The 27,399-nt window shown below is 35.3% G+C and overlaps 1 protein-coding gene and 1 long non-coding RNA gene across 2 annotated transcripts in view; one reads left to right on the forward strand and one right to left on the reverse strand.

Annotated features, from left to right (window-relative positions):
• Positions 1-27,399, forward strand: part of LOC145294093 (uncharacterized) — a 135,843-nt gene that overhangs the window by 27,883 nt on the left and 80,561 nt on the right. The window lies entirely within an intron of this gene.
• Positions 17-26,886, reverse strand: LOC145294084 (uncharacterized). The gene is made up of 2 exons (XM_080141144.1): positions 26,376-26,886; positions 17-553 (listed from the first exon to the last, which is right to left on the reverse strand). Exons 1-2 carry the CDS (start codon positions 26,446-26,448, stop codon positions 90-92), a joined length of 537 nt encoding a protein of 178 aa, XP_079997270.1. The 5' UTR covers positions 26,449-26,886; the 3' UTR covers positions 17-89.

The raw sequence follows: 27,399 nt of genomic DNA on the forward strand, positions 1-27,399 counted from the left end.
ATAAATAAACCAGTGATTGCAAGTTAACACTATTTTTATTATAATCTTTTCTTTGTTTTGTTTTTTCACAACGGCTGTCAGTTACAATTTCACATGTTTAGGTCTGAAAAGGAATTAAAGTTTTCAGAGTTTAAGTCTGCTGCATTTTTCTTTGGTAGAAGAACGTGGCGCATTCGTTGAGTGCTTAATCGATTCTTAAATGATACGACGTAGTCACTTTCGCTGTTCCTCATCGGCCATATTTGCTGCTGCTGCTGCAAATTTTGTTTCTGCTGTCCGCCGCCATCTTCCGCGTCTGTTCGCGCCAATTTCTTACCCAAGCCAATTTTAAACAGGAACGGATCAATGGATCTGTAATTCCGCTTTCCTAGTCCAATCTTGAATAACATCGGATCGATCTTCTTGTTGGCGACAAAGCTTGGAAAGCTGGTTCGTTCCAGTGCCCGGTTGAAGGGGACTAAATCCAGCAATTTCCAGGGAAAGTAGTTGCCGCCATAAAGTTGCCGGTAAGAACTCACGAACTCATCTCGAAGTTTGGGGTAAAAATCGGAAACTGTCAAAAAAAAAAAAAAAAAAAAAAGAAAAGAAAAAAGACAAAAATAAAATAAAAAGTCATACACATAAACACGAAAACAGATTAGTCCAATAACACAGATGCACCTCTAAAGCCAAACGATATTACATTTCACAATAAAGATTAATACACACACACACACACACACACACACACACACACAACACACACACACACACACACTTCATCGCTCTTATATATTTAGTGGGATTAATCATTGCTTTTTTGTATACTATATAATTCTTTGCATTTGACTATATATATATATATATATATATATATATATATATATATATATATACTAGCAGGGGTGCCCGGCGTTGCTCGGGTGTTTGGAGGTGTATGCTGTGCAAAAAAAACAAAAAAAAAAATGGTTAATTTTTTAAAACTTTGACCCCTATTATGACCCCTTAAAATTTATAGTTTCGAGCTCAAATCACTTTATTAAGTTAGATCCAGGTTCAAGGAACCTATATCTAAAATTTCAAGTGTCTAGGCCCAAAATTGTCGGAGGAGTTTGGTAGAGTTCTTAAAGGTCAAATCGTTGAAATTTGACCCCTTAACAGCAAAACTTTCTGGCTGACACCCGTCACATCGATTTTCCCAAGTCTCAGTACCCGGTATTTCAAATTTCGAGTCTATAGACTAAAAATTGACAGAGTTATTGCGTAGGGAAATGTACACAGACAGACATACACACAGACAGACAGACAGACAGACAGACAGACACGTTCACTTTTATAGATATATAGATAGATATATATGTTGTTTTTTTATTTTTTTTATTACATTTTCACCCCAAACAAGGAGCATTGCCACTTTGGTGTAGGGGGCTACTATCAGGGGCAGCAACTACTGGGGCACTATGTTGGGATTTGGGCAGCAAGATGTCGGTTCACGTTACACTTGAACTTCTGCATGTCAGTACAGTTAGGGAAGCAGGAACCTGGAATGGAATTCCAGAGTCTAGCGGTTCTGGGGAAGAAACTACTGGAGTAGAATGATCTTTTACATCTAGGGATCTCTACTGTGTGGGGGTGGGATTTAGCTGCCTGTCGGGTTTGTCGAGGGTGTCTACGTCGTGGGGGCACAAGTGTCTGCAGTTCGTCAGATCATTCACTATTAAAATACTTGTAGAACAAGCAGAGGGATGCAACGTTTCGTCGATGGGACAGAGGCTGAAGCTTAGATGCCAGTTCAGGGCCTATCAGATTGGCGACTCTTTTTTGAACCTTGTCTAGGAGCGAGAGACTAGTAGTAGATGCACGAGCCCAAATGTGACAACAATACTCCATACATGGGCGAATGGTGGCCTTATAGAGGTACAGGATACTTTCAGGTGTCATTAGTTTTCTAGCACAGTAGAGAGAGCCTACCTTTTTCGCAGCGGCCCTGGCAATGTTTTCAGTATAATTGTTCCAACTCATGTTTCCTGTGAACGTTAGGCCAAGCAGTTTGAAAGATGTACTCTCAGACAGGGAGTCACTGGCCATTGCTATTGGTGGCAGAGAAGGTTTCTTGTAATTATTGAAGGAAACCAGTTTAGTCTTGGCAGCATTGAATGTGACCATCCATTTGTCCCCATTCCACTACACATTGGAGGTCATCCTCTAGTGTTTTTGCCATTTCTTTAGATATGTGTTCATTTGTTTTCCTGTCATGCCTGTTATAGAGTGTAGTGTCATCAGCATATATACCCATTTCAGAGGCAGTTTTGTCGGAGAGGTCATTAATAAATATTAGGAACAATAGAGGTCCAAGGATAGACCCCTGAGGCACTCCCGCATTTATATCACACTGTTTAGATGTACGACCGTCGAGGACAACCTGGATTTTTCTCCTATCTAAGAAGGATTTAATTATGTTAAGTATTCTACCACTGATACCGTATGATTTAATTTTCCTGAGGAGACCCTCATGCCATACCCTATCAAAAGCCTTAGATATATCTAGAGCTATCGCTCTACCCTCCCCCGCTTTGTCCAGTGAATGGTATAAACGTTCAGAGATTACAGTGAGGATGTCAGCTGTGGAACGGGTATGTCTAAATCCATATTGTTTGTCAGTCAGAAGTTTAGCATCTGTAAGGTGCCAGACTAGAGCATGGTTAATTATGGTCTCAAATATTTTGGCGAAAAGTGGGAGGAGGCTAATGGGGCGATAATTTGATGGGTCAGTTCTTTCGCCAGAATTCTTGAATATTGGTACCACAGAAGCAGTTTTCCAACAGCCCGGAAAGCATGATTCATTAAGGCATTTGTTGTAGAGTTTGGAGAAAACCGGAGCTACTTCAACTGAGCACTTTTTAAAGAGCACAGCTGGGATGAGATCAGGTCCACATGCTTTTGAGGTGTCAAGGTTTTTTTATGATAGCGTGTACCTGAGCAGGTGTGATTTTTAGATCGTCTAGCGTGGCGTCTGTCTGCAAAGGAAAGTCAGGCAGGGGGTGGTTGGAAGGGTCCAGTGTGGAGTTCGAGGCAAACCGACTGGCAAGCATATTAGCCTTGTCGGTTGCTGAGCAAACAACCTCGTGATTGTTGGTTAGCGGGGGAATGGTTGATTGCCCATTATTTACCGTTGTAGATTTTCCAGAAGTCACGATTTCCTAATTTTTGTGCTTCGATGCATATTTTAGTGGTTTCAGTAAATTATATATATATATTTAGGCAGCATTTTTTCATTTCGACAGACATTGTTAAAGACACAGGAAGTTTCTGATTTGTAGCATCTTTTTTATTTTTTCAATCTTTCATATTATCCTTTTTGCCACTGCCCCGCCTTGAATTTCAGAGAAATTTTAATTAATAACACTAAAATACTACAATCCGAAACAAATGTAAAGAAGCTATTTATATAAAAACGCAAAAACCTAGCCTCAATCAGGTCGCATTTCGGAACAACAAAAACGTGCTTAAATGCCTCGCATAACTCCTCCCCCTCTCCCCCACACAACCCTTTCCTGTCGCTGACCATAGAACTGGTACGCTCTACCATCCATCGTGATAATAACGCCCTCCGCTCGCAACCCAGCTACTATTTAAATAAATCTTCCCATAATTCCCTATCTGAGCCTCTCACAGATATTTCTATATATACACACATTCCTATATATATATATATATATATATATATATATATATATATATATATATATATATATACAAAATTAATCGACGTTTGCTTCCATAAGGCTTTTGGAATAAATTTTGATCTCATAAAATACATGCTAACATATTCCATAATTTTGGGATAAAATCTTAAAATATTTTCCATTTTTCAATACACTGAAAGGTTTCTGATATACGTTGTTGATGAATCATTCTTTTGAATATTCAAGATTTTGTTGAGAAACACCGATTTTCCGAACAACTGAAGAAACAGCTGTTTAAAATTAAGCTGTTTGCTCGAGAATAAAGATATGGCCGTTGGAAGATATGAAACCCCTAGAATCATATGACACACACACACACACACACACACACACACACACACACACACACACACACACACACACACACACACACACACACACACACAAGCACAAACACACAAGCACAAACACAAACACACATATATATAGAGAGATGTTATTTGTTTATGTTTTAGCGATACTTTTTAAATAAATCCAATTATTTACGAAAATGCATTTTTACCTAAATGCAAGCTGGGAATAATTTTCCCATTAAGCAATTTGGTACCCCCACATGGGGAGCGGCATATATATCGTTTTAAAATATAATTATCCACTGAGTGGCTGAATCTAGCGAGATTTACATGGATGATTATATTTTTAAAACAATATATATGCCGCTCCCCATGTGGGGGTACCAAATTGGTTACAGGGAAAATTATTCTTTGAATGCTACAGTTTTGCTTTCGGTTTCAGGTCTAGCTGATGGCACCCAAATGTTTTTTTTTCACTTTTGAAATCACGACTCTATAATAATATTTACGAAATCTGGAAAAATAAAAATATCATATTTAAGCGTATTTTACGACCGGGCAAAGCCGGACAAAGCCGGGCAAAGCCGGGCAAAACCGGGCGCGCCTCCGCTAGTATATAAATATTATAGTTATCAGATATAAATAAAAAAGCATATCTGATTGAGTTTTCAGGTCATTTAGTTGTATTAATGTCGATTATGGCTAAAGCAATTTCGTTTATCAGTTTTTCACAAAAGCTAACGAATAATTCAAACTTCATCCGTATTTTCTATGTGAACGAAATTGTTTTTGTTTTAAATCGGTAACACCATCGCAATACGAATACACTTTAATTTCAAAAGATGACTCTTTTCGTGATAAAATCGACAAAACTATCGGCAGTATCTCCATTATTATCACTAACCAGTAAGCGTTATTGTTTCATATGACAATTCAATTATTTTATATATTTTATTCACCTTTTGATCAGTATCTTTCGAATGTTATCCGACCCATAACAGATTTTTTTTTGTTTAGTTTGGAGCACTACAATATGAAGTTTTCATTATCCCTAAGTATAAAATCAATTAGGATTCAAGGAAGATAACCCGATTATATATATATATATATATATATATATATATATATATATATATATATATATATATATATAAAGCTGAACGTCTGTGTGTGTTTGTCTGGTCACGAATAGGCTCCTATATAGTGGATTATTATAGAAAACTGATCACATATAATGATAGAAGATGTATCGAGACACAAGAATGGGTATGTTTGATCTAGCATAATGATGATTCATTAAAACTGTGGGGTCTGCGTACGCGCCTGGTCCACAAAGTATGGAAATAAAAAAAAATAAAAGTTAAAAAAAAAACGTTTACAAGTGTTTTTGATATAGATGTACATACGAATACTTTGATAAGTATGTTTTAACTTAAATAGGAATGGTATAATAAAATTGTGGGTTCTGCGTTCGCGCCTGGCCTCCATAGAATGGAAATAGGCACAAACGTTAATAAAGACTTTTCATATCTATCTGGGTAAGTATACTTTGATAATTATGTTTCAGTTTGAAGAAATATGGTATAATAAAATTATGGGGTGTTCGTTCGTGCCTGACCTCCATAGAATGGAAATATGTCACAAAGTTTTACAAGATTTTTTGATATAGATCCACAGAATATTGTGATAAGTGTTTCAGTGTGAACAGGTATGGTATAATAAATTATGGGGTTTATCTATTTTATTTTTACTTTCATCATATTTTGCTTTGGTTTTGATACATCCAAATTCGAAGCTATCTCTTTACAACCTTTCCTTTTCATAACCTATCATACTTTAATAAATCAGAGTCCATTTTCTGTAGGCTGTTTTTGAACCCATGTGAGGATTTTGTGGTTGTCTCGCATTTTTATATACGCACCTTCTATTGGGTTTTTAGTTAACCAATCAGCTTTCTAGGTTCCACCGCACAATTCCTAATATATATATATATATATATATATATATATATATATATATATATATATATATATATATATTAATTTTTGAAAAAGGTATTTATATCAGGTTTAATACTGGGAAACGACGGATAATCTGCTAGTATATATATGTATATGTTCATGGTGAAATATACTTTTTCAATTGTATTTCATCCTTTATTTATCCCAATCCTTTTATGAAGCTCAATGTATGTTAAATGTAACTACAAGAGCATATACAAATAGATGACAAACTAACTACATCCCAAATTCAAATATGTTATTCATCTTACTATTTATTTATTTCAACATGTCAAAACATTAACTCTTGACAGTACCTGATTCGTAGCGCAGAAACAATCATATAATATGTTAATTTTGAATATTTCCTACACAGAGCCTTAAAAAATAGGATTTTTTAAAAAACTTTTACAAGAAAATATAAATAAATTGACATTGTGATTACATGAATGGTTATGCGCTACGAAACAGTTGCTATCAAGAATTGAACATTTTAACATGATGAAAGAAATAAACGGTAAGATGGACAACATCTTTAAATTTGCAATATAAACTTTTTATCACTTATTTGCATATGGAAGTTACATAAAGCTTCTAAATTAAAAGATTTGTATAAATAAAAGGTTAACTATAATTGAATCAGCATATTTTTCTCATTCCTATATATAAATATATGCAATTATCTTTCCTTTATGTTTTATTATGCCATTTTGAATTGCAAGTAAAATCAGTAAAATGTAAATTTCGTATTAATAAATTGTATTTATTTTGAAAAACTTTACTGCAAAAATATTATATTTAATATTTTATTTGTTTATTATTTGTAATTAATCTAAATATATTTACTTAGAAATATTATTAATTGTTATATATAACATATATCTTTACATTTATTTAATTTTATACGAAACTAATTACAAAATGCATGCATTTTATTTTTTTGTTATAACAGTTGCTGATTTTATCTAAATGCTATATTCATATATAATTCAGTTCTGTTATTATTGTAATAAAATTTGTTATTACATAGATTATAATTCTTTTATTGTCATTTAATTATTTTTCATTAATCTTATTTAATTTGAATATCAAATTTCCCTTTGTAATATTTTATCGTAATTTGTTTAAAAACAGTTAAAGGTCGATAATTCAATTTCTAATTTAAATCACTGGTAGAATACTTAACATAATTAAATCCTTCTTAGATAAGAGAAAAATCCCGGTTGTCCTCGACGGTCGTACATCTAAACAATATGATATAAATGCGGGAGTGCCCCAGGGATCTATCCTTGGACCTCTGCTGTTCCTGATATTCATAAATGACCTCCCTGACAAAATTGACTCTGAGATGGGTATATATGCTGATGACACCACACTCTATAGCAGGCACGACAGAAAAACAATTGAACATATATCTAAAGTAATGGCAGAAACACTAGAGGATGACCTCCAATCAGTAGTGGAATGGGGACAAAAATGGATGGTCACGTTCAATGCCGCCAAGACAAAACTGGTTTCATTCAATAATTACAAGAAACCTTCTCTACCACCTATAGCAATGGCCAACGACTCTTTATCTGAGAGTACGTCTCTCAAGCTCCTTGGCCTAACATTCACAGGAAACATGAGCTGGAACAATTACATCGAGAGCATTGCCAGGGCCGCTGCGAGGAAGGTGGGCTCTCTCTACCGTGTTAGAAAACTTCTAACACCCGAAAGTATCCTGTACCTCTACAAGGCCACTATTCGCCCATGTATGGAATATTGCTGTCATATTTGGGCTGGTGCATCGGCTACTAGTCTTTCGCTCCTTGACAGGGTTCAAAAGAGAGTCGCAAATCTGATAGGCCCTGAACTTGCATCTAAGCTTCAGCCTCTGTCCCATCGTCGAAACGTTGCATCCCTCTGCCTGTTCTACAAGTATTATAATGGTGAATGCTCTGACGAACTGCAATCACTTGTGCCCCCACGACGTAAACACCCTCGAGAGACCCGACAAGCTGCAAAATCCCACCCCCACACTGTAGAGATCCCTAGATGTAAAAGATCTTTCTACTCCCGTAGTTTCTTCCCCAGAACTGCTAGACTTTGGAATTCCATTCCAGGTCATAGCTTCCCCAACTGTACTGACTTGCATAAGTTCAAGTGCAACGTGAACCAACATCTCGCTGCCCAAATCCCTACATAGTACCCCAGTAGATGTTTCCCCTGATAGTAGCCCCCTACACCAAAGTGGCAATGTGCCTTGTTTGGGGTGAAAATGTAATTAAAAAAAAAAAAAATGAGTTATTTCTCTTTATCAAAACTAATATATTAAACAATTTTTTTATTGATAAATAATATATTTATATAGTTTTATTGTTATTTTATTATATATTATTTATTAATCCAATTTCTATTATGAATTGATTATATTATTCATGTTAGTTGAATATTAACATTTAAAACATTTGAATCTAAGGTCATCTATATTTATGAGTTTTTATTTATCAATGATCTGAGTTAAATTTAAATTTTCAAATCAACAATTCGCTGGTATGTTTATTAGTTATCCTTCCATAATTATTGTTCACCTACTCTAATTTATTGAATTCAAATACATATTCCAATTTTTATAATTTTAATTGTATCCGTATATATTGAAATTAGATCAATTCCTTAATTTATTTTATATTTCATCCGTAAATTCTAAAGTAATAATAAATCATTTGACATCCTTTAAGCTATTCTTTTGTCTTATTATTATTTAATTGTGATCATTATTGACATATATTTTACTTCAATTATATATTTATTAATTAATGTGCATATTTTGTTTAATTTTTTAAATAATTTTAATCTGATTTAATTTTAATTTATATTCATAAATAAAAAATTAATTTAATTTAAATTTGAGCTATTATATATTTATAACCTTATCAGTTTAACATTTAATTTACTAACTAGATGATTACTATTTAATTATCTTTAATTATTGATCTATTCATTTTTATTTAATTAGTTTGTAAGTTTCACAAAAAGATAACTTTTTCCATCTGTAAATGTTATATACGAGTATTCCTCAATCATTAATCATTTCCCAAACTAGTTAAATTCTTTAGCACAACATTTTAAAACTTGAATAAATCATATTATGTTAAAGATCATAATCATAAAATCATAATCTATCAATTTAATTAATTAAATTCAAATAATATTTGATTATTTAATTCCTATTTTGCGTTTATTATTTTAACATAATATATTATATTCTCATACCTTTCCATTTACCAATTTTGTTTATTTGTAATTTTAAATTTTAATATAAACTAATATTTAACACGTTTAAATATCGCAGTTAGATAAATAGCTAGAATATTTCAATCGCCACCCCTTTAATTTGTTAATTTGATTGTTTAATATATGATTCCCCTCAAAATTACTCAGCCCTAATTAACATAAAAAATTATACTATCCTATTTCATGTTCACATTTATTCCATAGACTAGCTATAAACACGTGAGCGCATAAACACTGAACTATAGTCTCCCTCAACACGCCGGCGATATATTAATACTATCTGGAACACTTTTCTCTCTATCAAGGAAATCTTTGGTTCACATGGAATTGGTAAAGTCAACTCAAACGTTGTTCTCTTATTGTTTCTTTGCAGTAGATTTGATCCTTTGCTTATCGGCGAAAAAAGTGACCCCCCCCCTGTAGAAAAGTGCCTAGTTTAAGGTGAAGATATTAATGTTTTTAGCCAATTTTTCGATATTTATCGTATGAAAGGTCGAACTTTAAAACAATACTGAGCTTGGTAAAATCCGTCGTCTCTATTGAAAGTTTTAGGCAGACATACAAACATGCATACTTACATTTCTATATTGGTAAGTAAAAATTTTCGACCCGAACCGATGAAAAGGCTTACCCTATCTCTGAATACCCTTTATGTAAAATTTCAAATATTTAGACCAGAAATTGTCTGAGTAATTTGGAAGAGACCGCAAAGGTCAATTTTTTTTATAACTTTGATCCCTATTATGCCACCTTAAAATTTATTGTTTTGGGCTCAAATCAAATCATTAAGTTAAATCCATGTCCAAGAAACCTATATCTAAAATTTAAAGTGCGTAGACCCAAAATTGTCGGAGGAGTTTGGTAGAGTTCTCAAAGGTCAAATCGTTGAACTTTGACCACTTAATAGCCAAATTTCTGGCCCCAAACCGATCACATCGATTTTTCCAAATCTCAGTACCTTGTATATCAAATTTCGAGTCTGTAGATTAAAAATTGACAGAGTTATTGCGTAGGGAAATGTAAACAGACACAGACAGACAGACAGACAGACACACACACACACACACACACACACACACACACACACACACACACACACACACACACACACACACACACAAAGACACGTTCACTTTTATATATATATACTAGCATTTCAGCCCGGCGTTGCCCGGGTGTTTGGAGGTGTATGCTGAGAAAAAATAAATAACGGTCAATTTTTTAAACTTTGACCCCTATTATGACCCCTTAATATTTATTGTTTTGGGCTCAAATCAAATCATTAAGTTAGATCCATGTCCAAGGAACCTATATCTAAAATTTCTAGTGTTTAGACCCCAAATTGTCGGAGGAGTTTGGTAGAGTTCTCAAAGGTCAAATCGTCGAACTTTGATCCCTTAACAGCCAAATTTCTGGCCGAAAACCGATCACATCGATTTTTCCAAATCTCAGTACCCTGTATATCAAATTTCCAGTCTATAGACTGAGAATTGACAGAGTTATGGCGAAGGAAAATGTACACAGACAAACAGACAGACAGACAGACAGACAGACAGACACGTTCACTGTTATAGATATACTAGCATGCGTGCCTGGCGTTGCCCGGGTGTTTAGAGGTGTATGCTGAGCAAAAAAACAAAAAAACAAAAAAAAAAAAACAAGCAAAAAAAAGGTCGATTTTTTAAAATTTGACCCCTATTATGACCCCTTAATATTTATTGTTTTGGGCTCAAATCAAATCATTAAGTTAGATCCATGTCCAATGAACCTATATCAAAAATTTCTAGTGTTTAGACCCAAAATTGTCGGAGGAGTTTGGTAGAGTTCTCAAAGGTAAAATCGTTGAACTTTGACCACTTAATAGCCAAATTTCTGGCCGCAAAGCGATCACATCGATTTTTCAAAATCTCAGTACCCTGTATATAAAATTTCGAGTCTGTAGACTAAAAATTGACAGAGTTATTGCGCAGAGAAATGTACACAGAAACACACACAGACACACGCACAGACACACAGACACGTTCACTTTTATAGATATATATATAGATAGATAGATATATCTGATTTGGTTTATTTGGTTCAACGCACCAATTATATAGTAATTTCTTATTTCAACTAATTAAATGACTATATAAATCAACACTCGAGAATTTAATTTATTTTATTATACTATGATTGTGAAAAATTGACATTACAACACAACATCTAATCTTCAACACTCTCCAGGGGGACCCATCATAATATCAAAGTTTATTTCTCCATTTTTTCTAGTCCAGTATTTATCATATTTAATTAAGGTTCTTCTGGCTAATTTTACTATGCCAATTTCTAATTTTGTAATCTTTGTTCCAGCTTTCGCAAATTCTTATGACTTATCTAACAATTTCGGAGAAATTGACGGGTAATATGAATCAATGTCGAACATTATGAACTTACTATTCTTACAGTAAGCATACGATATAATCACGTTGACACACCGGTTCCCGCTAGATCACCAAAGTTAAGCAACGTTGAACCTGGGCAGTACTAAATGGGTGACTATTTGGAACTTTCAGGTGCTGTATGTGCTCTCCGCTTATCTCGGCATTGTTTCCAGTCGTCCTGGTCTTTTCTTTACCACCGTACTCAAACAGTGTCGATTTAGGAGAGGAATGGTTGAGATTGCGCAACCCTTGCCTCACAGTTACACGCGTTACTGCCTCTAAGTGGTATCCTTTGAATTTCAAGACTAAACAGAAGCATGGATGGACTTTTATGAATATACTAGCATGGGTGCCAGGCGTTGCCCGGGTGTTTGGAGGTGTATGCTGAGTAAAAAACAATTTTTTAAACTTTGACCCCTATTATGACCCCTTAACATTTGTTTTGGGCTCAAACTAAGTTATTAAGTTAGATCCATGTCCAAGGAACCTATATCTAAAATTTCCAGTATTTAGACCATAAATTGTCGGAGGAGTTTGGTAGATTTCTTAAAGGTCAAATCGTCGAACTTTGATCCCTTAACCGCGAAATTTATGGCCGAAAACTGATTAAAAAGATTTTCACAAATCTCAGTACCCTGTATATTAAAATTCGAGTCTGTAGACTGAAAATTCACAGAGCTATTGCGTAGGGAAATGTACACAGACAGACAGATATACACACAGACACTTTCACTTTTATAGATATTAGCATTTCAGCCCGGCGTTGCCCGGGTGTTTATAGGCGTATGTTGAGCAAGAAAAAGAAAAGAAAAGAAAAGCGGTGAATTTTTAAAAATTTGACCCCTATTATGACCCCTTAACATTTATTGTTTTGGGCTCAAATCAAATTATTAAGTTAGACCCATGTCCAAAGAATCTCTCTCTCTCTCTCTCTCTCTCTCTCTCTCTCTCTCTCATATATATATATATATATATATATATATATATATATATATATAAAATTTCAAGTGTTTAGACACAAAATTGGCGGAGGAATTTGGTAAAGTTCTTAAAGGTCAAATCGTTAAACTTTGACCCATTAAAAGCCAAATTTCTGCCGAAAACGAATTATAAAGGTTTTCCCAAATCTCAGTACCTTGTATATTAAATTTCGAGTTATTGCATTGGAAAATCTACACAGGTGTATGTTGAGCAAAAAAAAAAAAAACAAAACAAAAAAACAAGCGGTCAATTTTAAAAAAAAACTTTAACCCCTTATTATGACCCTTTAACATTTATTGTTTGGGGCTCAAATCAAGTTATTAAGTTAGATCCATGTCCAAGGAACCTATATCTAAAATTTCAAGTGTTTAGACCCAAAATTGTAGAGTTCTCAAAGAAAACTGTGACCCCTTTACAGCCAAATTTCTGGTCGAAAACTCATCACAAAAATTTTCCCAAATCTCAGTGCCCTGTATATCAAATTCGGAGTTTGTAGACTGAAAATTGACAGAGTTATTGCGTAGGGAAATATATATATATATACACACACACACACACACACACAAACACACACACGCGCACACACACAGACACGTTCACTTTTATAGATATATAGATAGATTTAAAATTTTTTAAATCATATCAAACACATCATGTTCGAAATTTGTCGAATACTGCGATAGCTGGTGGGCATTTTCTAAATTTTATTTGATAGAATTTAGCGTATGTTCTATCTGCATATATTGGATCTAGTGTTACATTATATTCCAGTGGATCCAAACTAGTTGATGGTTGGTTTACAGGTGCTTTCACAACTTCTTCCAAAAGATGACGGTAAAAAACTTTCCATCGGATTCTTTTAATGATTGAATTTATAGTTTGTATCATGTCCATAGTGTAAGATTTATAGTTTATGATTTGGAAAGCTATGTTTTCAGGTGAGAATTTGATTTCCTTCCTTTCAAACTTTTTTCAGGATTATATCAAACAGCTCAACATGAGGAGCAAAATATATTTTCCCCTTTTATTTATACCAATCATTAATTTATTAAGCTCAATGCAATTACAGAGCATATAACAAACAAATGATAAAAGTCTATATTTCAAATTTCATGATGTTGACCATCTTAAAATGTATTCCTTTAATTAGGTTGATATTCACAATTGTTGACGGAAACTGTTTTGTAGCGCAAAATCATTCATTTAAAAAAATGCGTCGAATTGGCATTTTAAATTTGCATTTAACAATGCTTGTATCACGGAGAAAACATATCCATTCTATATTTTGCGAACCTCTTACATCTGATGAAAAGAAGTGCATTCTTCGAAACTCCATGGAATAAGGGGTTTTTGTTGTGTTATTTGCACTCCTTGTCAAATCATTAAAACCTCCCTTAAAAGTTTAAAAGGCTTAAAACCTCCCTTAAAAGTTTAAAAGGTTTTTTGAAAATTAAAAAAAATTTTTTTCCAACATCAAATTTTTATTTATTTTTATGGATATAATTTTTTAAATAGACGCTTGATCTGAAATAAGCATGATACCACCAACATAAAACCACAGTCTTATCACCTACAAGCAGTAAACGGTACCAAAATACCAAATTACAGAGAAAATATTAGTCTCGGCATGCGACGGAATTTTTTTGTGGAATTTTACCACAGCCAGCGTAACAACACCAATATTAGGAGCAGATTTTTTTTAGCCAGATTCAACCTGTCTGTGAACATGACTAATCACATACTAGCAGACAATCAAACCAAGATTTCGGTAAGAGGAATCACTTCGAGATACCAATCTACTGGAATCAGCTCTGCCTTATTCGAAGCCACGTACATTCGCCAAATACTACAAAAATATCCACAACTCTCCCAGCCATTAAAAAACACAGACACCATAAAGCATAGTGCCACACACTACATCAGAACAACTGGACAACCTGTCTACGCCACTCCCAGACGATTAAAACTGGATAAAGATAAGATTGCAAAAGAAGACTTTCAGCATATTCTACAGTAAGGGATCATCTGACCCTCGAAAAGTGCTTAGTCTTCCCTCTACATATGGAGCAAAAGTAGGACGCTACGGCAAGTTCTGTATTCATAAAACTGCACTGATCAAACCATTTGGCCTTTACGAGTTCGTACGGATGACTTTTGAGCTTATGGACCGCCTGCCAAACCTTTCAAAGGCTAATAGGCGAAGTTTTATAGGTTTTCCAGTCATATTTGCATATGTGGACGCTCTAATCGCCAGCAGAAACATCGCGAACACAGACAATACTTGAAGCAAAGCTTTCAAAAACTGTCACATTACGGTCTACAAATAAACATCGAGAAATGCATTTTCGGCCAACCAGAAGTTAATTTCCTCGGACACTTAATTGACAAGGATGGAATATCTCCACTACCCGAAAAGTAAGTGCTATTTTAAATTTCTCACACTCCACATTTGTCAGACAAGTACGCCGATTCATAGGCATTATTTACTACTACAGACGATTTTTTCCTAACTGTTCTATAATACTTGCACCGTTTACATTTGGGCATCCCTAAAGTTTAGTAAGCCAATTCAACGCAGATATTTTTAAAAATAAACAAATATTTATTTGCTTAAAAAATCAAAGTACTTTTCGACGTAATCTTGTCTTCATCAGGATAGACACATATATTTTTTCATCCTATTTATCCCTCGTGGGGTGATGCCACTAAGAAAAACAAGATCAAGAAAAATATAAAACAAAACAAAAAGAAAAGGTGTCTATCCTTCTGAAAACGAGATTATGTCGAAAAGTACTTTGATTAATAAACAAATAAATGTTTGTTTATTTAAAAAAAATCTTCATTGAATTGGCTTACTAAACGTACATTTATAATAATAATGATAATAATAATAATGATAATAATAATAATAATAATAATAATAATAATCACACACACACACATATATATATATATATATATATATATATATATATATTAGAAAATTGAGACTCATTGGTTCACCTATTCAGTTGTTTGAAAAATAAATGTGAACTTGCAAAACAGCAACGAACAACCTAACAGGATAAATATTCTAATTAAATATTTCTCCTTGTTATATTATTGTATTCAATGTTTAAAAATATTTTATCACACAAAACAAAATATACCGCAATTTGAGAATGTTTTAAAATATTTTCCATTTTAATATTTAAAAAAAAACGTAATTTTCAATTAACTCACCAAATGACCTACTCCTTCTTTTTGCGTCTACAACTCTTACACTCTCTCACGGTATGTTGTTTTCTTGATCGCTCTTTTTTATACGCTATCTATCACTCTCGCTTCTGTCAATCTAGCTTCATATCAATTGTATATTGCTGCTAAATAATATGCAGTTAAATTACTCGAATATTTGTCGTTTTTTTCTTAGCACGTCAATTTGCGATCACATAACAGGACTGTTAAACTCGTCCATAGACTATCGGTCAGTGTTAAGTCTCACACCGAAAAAGTGTTTATTGATTTTTAGACGAGTTTAAAAATAATGACCGATTAAAAAACGACCGATTACAATATGGTGGCCTTCGGGACAAGATCAAGGTGTAGTGTCTGTTCTTGAGATGCTGCACTTCTATTTCTTGTTCTCTTTCGATGGAGGAGAAATCCTTCACGACTGAGACAATTTTTATTTTTGTACCTTTTCTCCACGTTAAAAAACGACCCTGGTGTCTAACTCTGTCCCGTGGGGAGGCATAGTAAATAGGTACAATATGGTAGCCTTCAAGTCCAATGTAAACAAGTTCTTGTTGAGCTGTCCCCTTAAATAATCCAAATTCTAGACAATCTTCACCATTAACAATTACTAAACTACCACCTTACATTCATTAATCCTTATTCTCCAGTGGCCTTCGGGCCTTGATAACTGGTGGCTCCCTTGTAAAAAAGTGAAATTATTGCGTTGTTGAATGTATATATAATTTATATAATATATACACGCTGACAGTTCTTTTGTCACTATTCTCAAAATCAACACAGAGACGAATTTAAAAGTATGAGTTTTATTTACGATTAAACTTCTAGTTCATTGAGAGAGAGAGAGAGAGAGAGAGAGAGAGAGAGAGAGAGAGAGAGAGAGAGAGAGAGAGAGAGGCTTTAATTTTTTTTTTACACAGTGATCACCACTTATCAAGGCCCGGAAGCCACTCAGGGATAAGGGTTATTGCAAGTACATTACGTTAGTGTGGAGATTTGATGAAGTGTTTACTTAAGGGGGCGGTTCATTAGGAATTTGTTAACGTTGGACTTGAACACATCCAAGTTGTAGTCCGGTGGGAAGCAGACTGACGGAACAGAGTTCCACAGGCGTGCAGTTCTAAGAAAGAAGCCTTGTTCATGGAATCCGCGTTTTGATTTAGGCACAGATAAAGAGTGGGGGAAAACTTTTGACAGTGGATTCAGCTAGACGGGTGTTTTTAGTGAAAGATTGGCGAGGGGGGACCAGATATTGGAGTTCAGACGAGCACCTGCCATGGAATAACGATAAAACAAGGATAGGCTCGCAACGTCTCTTCTATGGGAGAGAGGTTGCAGGGTAGAGAAAAGAGCATTGTATGGGGTTCGTTCCTGTGTAGTTTGCTGTAGGACAAATATCAAGATGTCAATCACGCTGGCCGCTGTCAGTCTGCTCTCTCTGTTTTCTGTTGTATATTTTTCTTTTATATAGTCACAAATCGACATTTCTGGAAGTCTAAACATCAAGATATCACAATCTTCCATTCTATTTTGCATTGCACAATTCACAACTTCTCATCTTGGAATGTAAACCGTTTTTTTTTTAAATTTAATTACAATTTCGGTTATTTTTATGGGACACCAAAATATAGATCAACTCCATTTGGAATGTGCGTATGCACACCTCTGCTTTCAAATACACGTCACTACGTAACGATATCGAACAAAATGTCAACCATAAATCCCCGTAAAATCTTTAATAATTGAGCAAAGGGATTAATTTTTCAGGTTTATGAAAAGAATCATTGCGTAAGTTTAATCTCGAGCAATTTAACAAATGCATTGGAGAGTTCAAGAAAAGACGGTGAATGCAAATGTCCGTAAAACGTTTTAGTAATGCGGGTTGAAAAGAAGATTAAAATAGAGTAGTTTCAATAAATGCTTGGGAAACTTAAAAAAAAAAAGACAAAATTAATGGTGACTATGCAAGCTCTGTTCCAGAGTATCCATGCAAAAAAAAAAAAAAAAAATAATAATAAAATAAATAAAAATAAATAAATAAAATAAATAAAGCACACAAAAAAGCAGACCACACAAAAATCAGGACATATTAAGACATTTTAACGCTATGAGCTTAATAGAGACAATGCAAGAGTATTTAATAGTTACTGATAATTTTTCAAATCGTATACAAGTATTTTATGGTTAGGGCTATCGTATCCAGGTATGTTTGCAATGCAGAGATGCAAATTTAAAGTAACAGAAAAAAAAATACTGTAGGACAGTTTAAATTGAAACTTGGTGGACAAGTCGGACATAAAGTGAAGTTTATTTGTACCAAACATGGTTTTATTGCAGAAATGATTGGTAATTTTATTAAAGATTCCATGAATAACATTAGCGATTGCGTTTTTCTTTTTTTTTACTCAAGGATCTAGCAAATTTTATTAACTCTAAAGACTAACAATTATAATCTAATATATAAAAAGCTATATATCTGTCTGTCTCCATATTTTCAAACTCTATCACTTCCGATACTAAAAATCGTAGGGCAGCGCTAGGGGCCTTAAATGATTGGATTTTTTATAAACCGTTCTTTTATGGGTCTTTAACCGGTTAAAATTGTTTTAAGAGATAAAAAACGGGTAAAAACTGAAAAAAAAAAAATCGTTGTACATTTTGTACATTCATCTTAGTTTATTTCTAGACAAATTCAAATAACATATTTAAGCGCATTTTACGACCGGGCAAAGCCGGGCAGCCCTGCTAGTTTTATATATCGCAAAAATATTTTACAAAAAACAAAAACAAAAAACAAAACAAAAAACCCATATTCATCTCTTGAAGTTAATTTATTCCTGATCTGAAATGGAACATGTACATCAAGTCTGTTGCCAAGGTCGCTGGGAAAATAGTGGGATTCTTCCACCGCTCCAGAAGATATCTCACTACTTATGCAATTCTCTATCTATATAAAAGCCAAGTACTGCTGCCACATCTGGGCAGGAGCTGCTAAAAACAGCCTATCCTGCCTTGACAGAGTACAAAATAGACTTTGTGGTTTAGTGGGGGATGCCCTTTTCTCTTCCCTGCAGCCTCTCTCCCACAGAAGAGACGTTGCGAGCCTATCTTTGTTTTATCCTTATTTCCATGTCAGGTGCTCGTCTGAGCTCCAATCTCTGTCCCCCCTTACCAATCTTTCACAATAAACACCCGTCTAGTTGAAACCACCGTAAAAAATTTTCCCTACTCTTTATCTGTGTCTAAATCAAAACGTAGATTCCATGAACAAAGCTTCTTTCTTAGAACTGTACACCTGTGGAACTCTACCGCTTGCCTGTTTCCCTCCTGACTTCAACCTGGATGTCTTCAAGTCCAACATAAACAAATTCCTGATGAACCACACCCCTAAGTAATGACACTTTATCAAACTCCAATACTAATGAATACTGCAATACTATTTTTTTTTTTTACACGGAGTTCACCACTTATCATGGCCCAATGGCCACTCAGGGATAAGGGTTATTGTGTGTACAGTAATCAATGGGATAGTGTAGCAATAGTATTGGAGAATTGGTAAGGTGTCATTACTTATGAGTGGGGTGGGGTTCATCAAGAATTTGTTTGTATTGGACTTGAATACATCCAGGTTGAAGTCGGGAGGGAAACAGGCAAGCGGAACAGAGTTCCACAGGCGTGCAGTTCTAAGAAAGAAGCTTTGTTCATGGTATCTACGTTTTGATTTAGTCACAGATAGGGAGTGGGGAAAATTTTTGACGGTGGTTTCAACTAGTCGGGTGTTTTTTGAGAAAGATTGACGAGGGAGGACCAGAGATTGGAGCTCAGACGAGCACTTGCCATGGAAATAACGATAAAACAAAGACAGGCTCGCAACGTCTCTTCTGTGGGAGAGAGACTGCAGGGAAGAGAAAATGGCATCTCCCACTAAGCTACGAAGTCTATTTTGTACTTTGTCAAGGCAGGATAGGCTGTTTTAGCAGCTCCTGCCCAGATGTGGCAGCAGTACTTGGCTTTTATACAGATAGAGAATTGCAGCAGTAGTGAGATATCTTCTGGAGCAGCACAAGGATCCCACCATTTTCCCAACGTCCTTGGCAACAGACCTGATGTATGTGTTCCATTTCAGATCAGAAGTAAAGGGCAAATCCTGAAGCTTGTCAAAACATGGAGCCTCCCCAAGACGGGAGCCATCCATTTCAATTGATGCCAGCTGGGGATCAGAGCGTTGATGATGTAAAGATAGAAGCTTGGTTTTGGACGCATTAAAAGTGACCAGCCACCTCTTCCCCCACTGTCCCACGCGCTCAAGATCAGAGGAGAGAGAATTAGAGAGAACTTTGTCATTTACGGCCTTTGATGTGTTTCCATACATGGTTGTGTCATCGGCATAGATGTCAACGTAAAAAAAAAGTGGTTGTAGGCTGACAGGCTCGAACCCTTACCACGATGGAGGAAAAGAACGTGAAAAAAATGTGATGTCTTTGCTATTGCGCCCATTGCGAAACCGGAAGTGGGCAAGGTTTAAATTAAGGTTAATCCATCGAAAAGAGAAGATACCTTTTTAAAATATCGGCGAAAAAAGCGACCCCTCCCTGTAAAAAAGTGCCCTGTTGAGGGTGAAGGAATTAATATTTTTAGCCAATTTTTCGATATTTGTCGTCCGAAGCGTCGCCCTTCAAAACAATACCGATCACGTGAAAATCTGTCGCCTCTGTCGAAAGTTTTAGGCAGACATACATACATACATACATACATACATACATACATACATACATACATACATGAGGGCAGCAAACACGTTCTCGAATATGTCCATTACTTAATACATCTCTGCCTCAAATGAGGCAGATATGAGCGCCACTAGCAGCGCGTGCCGGACGGTCACTTCTATGAACCTTCTACAGTCCTGCACATCTGCTGATGACCGGGTCCAGGATGTGGTGCCCTGAACACCTGCCCGACCAGACCTTGGATATTCCAGTGCCTTTATTTCCATTGACGCCCATATCCGCATCAGTCCTCATTGAGTGTCCATTTGTCGTTTAAGGTTACAGCCAGCCTTTTTGTTATCGAGATACACACTGATGGTAAAATGTGTATTCCATTGCATATCAAGTAATGCCTGTGCTTGAAGCTTTTTATAGTGAGGAAAGACTTTGCACCGAGACAATCCCACCCTCTGAACAACTGCCATATTGAACCAAAAAGAAGGGCAAGTCAACATCGTTGCAGTCGCCGTAGGTTTTATATCAGGGTTTTCCTTCTTCTAGAGAGGTTTCCTTCACCACGGCTTACAGAGCTCTCTCTGCCCATCATGCCATTTGATCCATGACTGGGACTTAGGTTGCTGGGCACCAGGGCATATTCCAAACGCCAGTGGGTGATTTATGCCGCAACTTACAGGGCCTAAGCTCCTCTGGAGGTTTTTGTCAGGGTTACCTCACCCTTAGCCTTTAGTTAAAAGACCCTTGGTCCAGTTATACGGAACATGACACTCGCCGTTCATCAGAAACCCGTCTACGTGGCAGTAGTTATGACGTGCACGTGGGGTTGATTTGTCTGGGAGATGCACAGTATGACGCTAAGACCTGTGTGCTTTTAACACACGTCCACACCAGACCTTGACCACTACACATACATACATTTAAACAGACAGGTGAAATTTATATTATAGAAGATTACAATTATATGAACACAATATAGATTCTCTGGATTTTTACCCTGTGAATATAAACTTTACCTGGATTCATATGCATATATATATATATATATATATATATATATATATATATATATACATACATACAGTCCTGGTCAAAATCATAAGACCACTTAAGAAAGTAAGCGTTTTAATCTTCTTTTCAACCCGCATTACTAAAACGTTTTACGGACATTTGCATTCACCGTCTTTTCTTGAACTCTCCAATGCATTTGTTAAATTACTCGAGATTAAACTTACGCAATGATTATTTTCATAAACCTGAAAAATTAATCCCTTTGCTAAATTATTAAAGATTCCATGAACAAAGCTTCTTTCTTAGAACTGTACACCTGTGAAACTCTACCGCTTGCCTGTTTCCCTCCTGACTTCAACCTGGATGTCTTCAAGTCCAACATAAATAAATTCCTGATGAACCACACCCCTAAGTAATGACACTTTATCAAACTCCAATACTAATGAATACTGCAATACTATTTTTTTTTTTACATGGAGTTCACCACTTATCAAGGCCCAATGGCCACTCAGGGATAAGGGTTATTGTGTGTACAGTAATCAATGGGATAGTGTAGCAATAGTATTGGAGAATTGGTAAGGTGTCATTACTTATGGGGGGGTTCATCAAGAATTTGTTTGTATTGGACTTGAATACATCCAGGTTGAAGTCGGGAGGGAAACAGGCAAGCGAAACAGAGTTCCACAGGCGTGCAGTTCTAAGAAAGAAGCTTTGTTCATGGTATCTACGTTTTGATTTAGTCACAGATAGGGAGTGGGGAAAATTTTTGACGGTGGTTTCAACTAGTCGGGTGTTTTTTGAGAAAGATTGACGAGGGAGGACCAGAGAATGGAGTTCAGACGAGCACCTGCCATGGAAATAACAATAGAACAATGACAGGCTCGCTACGTCTCTTCTGTGGGAAAGAGGTTGCAGGGTATAGAAAATGGCATCCTCCACCAAGCAACGGAGTCTATTTTGTACTCCGTCAAGGCAGGATAGGCTGTTTTTTGCAGCCCCCGACCAGATGTGGCAGCAGTACTCCATCTTTGGACGTACTTGGCTCTTATATAGATAGAGAATTGCATCATTAGTGAGATATCTTCTCGAGCGGTAGAAGGATCCCACCATTTTCCCAGCGACCTTGGCAACAGACTTGATGTATGTGTTCCATTTAAGATTAGATGTAAAGGTCAAACCCAGAAGCTTATCAAATCCCATTGATTACTGTACACAAAATAACCCTTATCCCCGAGTGACTTCTGAGCCTTGATAAGTGGTGACCTGCATGTAAAAAAAAAAAAAAATTCTATCGTCATCAGCTCTGCGTTATTTAACAGACGTAAAATAAAAGAAAATGCACCCTTAAACGAAATAATCCCGTTCATAGAAACAGAGAAATTTGATCTTAAAAATATTGTTTAACAAACATTTCAACATTAAATGAAATATAATTATTTTTGAAAAAGAAAATAAAAATCTCAATTCTATTAAAGCATCAAACCCAACTGATTTTAAGTTTAAATTAATTTATTAAAATTAATACAGACGGAGTAAACAATTTTTACCAAATAGATGCAACCTTGTACCCCCGTTAGATGCTCTGTCCGTCACTGTTAACAAAATATTGTGCCAAATATTGAATCAAATCATGAATTTATGTTAAATTCATTTGTTCTGATTAGTCTTACATTTTACTTATTTACTTATAAACATTTTTGTTACGAATACATTTTGTTGAATTCTCTCTCGTACTCTTTCATTATATATATATATATATATATATATATATATATATATATATATATATATATATATAATCACTATTACAACCAATCATTTTTGAAATATTGTATATCTGTGATACAGCGAAGCAGTACTGTAAAATTGATCAGAATTAAACTAATGAAGGCTCGTTGGAAAGCTAATGACCTGAATTGTGTAGTAGGCTATGTGACATTTTCCCTTAAGGTCGAACATTAAGGGAATCATCCATCACCCAGAGCCTATTTTTGACACTTTTTTACGGCCATAAAATATTTTAATCACTGTCATTTGTTTTCCTAGTTTTGCATATGAATTACAGAATATCTGATATTTCCCCGAAATCCCTAGCCTTGTGTGAGGAGAGACAAAAACTGGCTGCTATGGTTTCAAATGATCTGAAATAACAGCAAGGAGAGACTTGATTTCAAACATTTCTTATATGTCATGTCTTCCTCTTTGGTTTTCATGCATAAAGTAAATTTCTCAGTGTATAAGGATTATTTGATACTGGAGATATTCATAATCGTACCCTGTTTCCAAAAGTAGAAAAAAAAACCCGAAAAAAAAACTGAAGGAAATATTAAATACAGAGGAAACACTAAGAACCAACCCACATAAATTACAAACATTAACCAGCCTCATGAGACTGTATCAGAAAAAAAATGGAGAGAACATCGCACGAAACAAAAGGAACTGAAACTGCAAAAAAAAAAAAAAAAAAAAAAAAAATGAACTCTACCCTCCACCTCAAATCAGACCTTCACGGGAAGAGTGTGGAGAGTTCTGGGACCTGGATGATGCTTATTGTCACCCCAGTTCCAGTGAAAACCAATAGTTGTTTCCAACGGCTGTTACGATAATGCAAAGTCATTTACACAAGTTATCGAAAGAAGTGAAGAGTACTGGAAATCTGAGGAGACGTGTTGTCACCACCGGTTATTATTAGTGAGTAATCTCTGATGATGACCTGTGTGAGGACTCCTACTGAGTACAAGTAATAATAATAATCGTGAATGTTCAAGGAAAATGGAAAGGTTGGGGACATATTGCACCAGGTAGACTGTCAAGTGAAGGATTCGAAAAGTCCTGAAATCCCAAGGAGGTTTATTACCGTTCAAATAAGGAGATATCCAACAGTCGTTATCAGCAAAGAAATCAATGGTAAACGGCTGTTGTATGACGCAAATGATTTGCATTGTTTATGAACAGAGGTGGGTGGGGAGTGCTGAAAATATGCGGAGACTTGCTGTCACTCAGACTGCATGAGACACTTCATTTGGATTTTTTCAATTATAGAGTTTTGATATTTATTAGAGGGAATCCGATACAAACAGCAAAATCACGTTGACACAGCGGTTCTCGTTAGATCACCGAAGTTAAGCAACGTTGAGCCTGGTTATTACTAACGGGGATATACATGCAACTGGGGATCGCTTGTGAATGTCATACTCCCATGGATCTTTTGGAGGAAGCCGGTTAAACCCAGATAGGGTTAGTGCCATTTCACACACATTACGACACAAAATCTATCTAAAAGCACTGCCAGACACATGAAGTACACACACACACACACACACACACACACACACACACACACACACACACACACACACACACACACATACCTAAAACGCCTTTTATGTATACGTGTATATCGATATAAAAGATGTATGTATAAGTATAGATATATCATATTTCTTTTTGACTAGACTGTCGAACAATAAATTCTTATAAATCATAATTTGCAATATTTATATGCGTTCTTTTATGACCAGCTCTATTTCCTATCTTGGTTCTATTGAGCTTTTTTATTTGGTTAAAATTACCATATGAACATTAGTATTTATTTTTGCTTACAGCTTACAGATGTTTTTAGCTTGCAAACTTAATTTTTACTTCTTGATTTTGATTTGATATATATATATATATATATATATATATATATATATATATATATATTAGTATTTCAGCCCGGCATTGCCCGGGTGTTTGGATGTGTATGTTGAGTAAATAAAAAAAAAAGTGGTAGCAGGAAGGCAGGCTCGAACCCGTACCGCAAAGGAGGAAAAGACAGTCTAACAACGTCTCTTCTGTGAGAAAGAGGTTGCAGGGAAGAGAAAAGGGCATCTCCCACTAGGCTACTAAGTCTTAATGTAAATACCCCTGACCAACCCGATAAACAGCAAAATTCCACTCCTTGACTATAGAAGTCTTCAGATACAAGAAAACATTATAAACTAATAACTTCTTTTCCGAACTGGTGCCTTTGGAATTCCCTCCCTGTTCCTTAATCCCTCCGACTGTACCAACATGCAGAAATTTAAATGTAATGTGGATAATTATCTTGCTACAAAACTCTTCACTTAAAATGCTTACTATAAATCTGACCTCTAATTACAGTGGACTCTTACGACTCGATGGCAGTATTTCCTTTAGAGATTGAACAAAATTATCTACATATTAATACCGTAGTACTTTTAACGTACGTATGTATGTCACAGTTTTCAGATTAAAAATTATTTGATCGGGAGATTTTATTTATTAAAAAAGAGGCTAGAAGGTGATAACATACAACTAACATTAAATTAGCATATCTATATACTAATTTAATGTTCGGAGTATATTATCACCTTCTAATCTTCTTTTTTTTTAATAAATAGAATCTCCCGATCACCCAAGACGCAACGTAAAATAAATGAATAAATAAAAGTGATATCGCTTTAACCAGATTACTTTGATAAATACTTTCACAGTTTTAACAAAAGGGCTACAATAATATCGCGGGTTCGCCATACATACTGAACGTTCACAGAATGCCTAGCAGTAATATATTACATATGAACGATGCTGCTGTGGAATTTCCATAGGTCCCGCAAGTAAATAAATAAAAATAATATTTAATAATAATAATAATAATAATAATAATAATAATAATAATAATAATAAAAGATTTACTTACGACTATTTTTATCAGATTTGATGATTTGAACGTTTACAAATAATAAAATGGCTGATATAAAATAGAAATTCATCTTTTTTTGGCGTTGTCTCCGTCGTCCTTCTTCGATTGTGGGTCGTCTCGCAAGATATTGAAAAATAAATCGCCAAAATAATAATAATAAAAAAAAACGACTGGAATAAAAATGTCCTGATAAGTTTACGTTCTTTTTTTTCTGCTTCTTGATAAATACGCAAAGAATTTAACTAAGATGCAACATCGATACGATGTGCCACGGTTGAGGAGAATAGCAGCCGACAAATAGTTTATCTATGGCGGACTTCTCCCCAACCTGTACGTGTTATATCACTTCGGATCGTCCGCCCTCCCGTAGCACCACTTTCTTCTTTTCTTTTCACTGATCTCAGTCCTAGGGGAATAAATCACACCGCTATGCTTGTATATTGAAGAAGAAAACCACCCGTACAACTTATGGATTTGTTGAGAAGTATTGGTGGGCGCAGTCGATCTCGCCTCTCGCATACCGCCCTACAATCTAACTCCGCCCTTTCATATGTTCCCCCTCCCCCGCCTTTACTCGTCTTATTTGATATATTCACATTTATGCCCATACACCCTCCCCGTTACTGTTTATGTCCATAAAGAGGGCGTTGCTTGCGATAGAACACACTGTAAGCAGGAACAAATCTCTCTAAAAGTTTCTCGCTCGGCACTATTTCTTATTAGCGACCTGTAGGCTAAATCTTGACCTTAACTTTCAAAAGTTATTAACTGGATAAATACTCGGGTACAAGCAATATGCGATCGCATTGGTTTTTAATTTATTATTTTGAGGAAGAGGAGGGGGGAGTGGTAGAGTGAAGTTGTAGGAACGCACCATTTTTTTTTTACTGGGGGGGCACCGGTTATCAAGACCTGCAAGCCACTCTAGTATAAGGATTAATGTATGTTAGGTAGACGGCAAAACAAAACCGCGACGATCAGTAATGGAAAACCTTGTGTAGGACGGTTCAACAAGAACTTA

The sequence above is a fragment of the Euprymna scolopes genome, chromosome 15 (genome assembly GCF_053919585.1).
Source record: "Euprymna scolopes isolate OS-2025 chromosome 15, ASM5391958v1, whole genome shotgun sequence".
NCBI classification, from domain to species: Eukaryota; Metazoa; Mollusca; class Cephalopoda; order Sepiida; family Sepiolidae; genus Euprymna; species Euprymna scolopes.

Bases quoted from the DNA above. Each gene is read 5' to 3' on its own strand.
- LOC145294084 (XM_080141144.1), bottom strand. From the start codon at position 26,448: ATGAATTTCTATTTTATATCAGCCATTTTATTATTTGTAAACGTTCAA. The intron at 554-26,375 runs GTAAGTAAATCT...TTTTTTTGACAG, and splicing joins CAAATCTGATAAAAATAGTC to TTTCCGATTTTTACCCCAAA.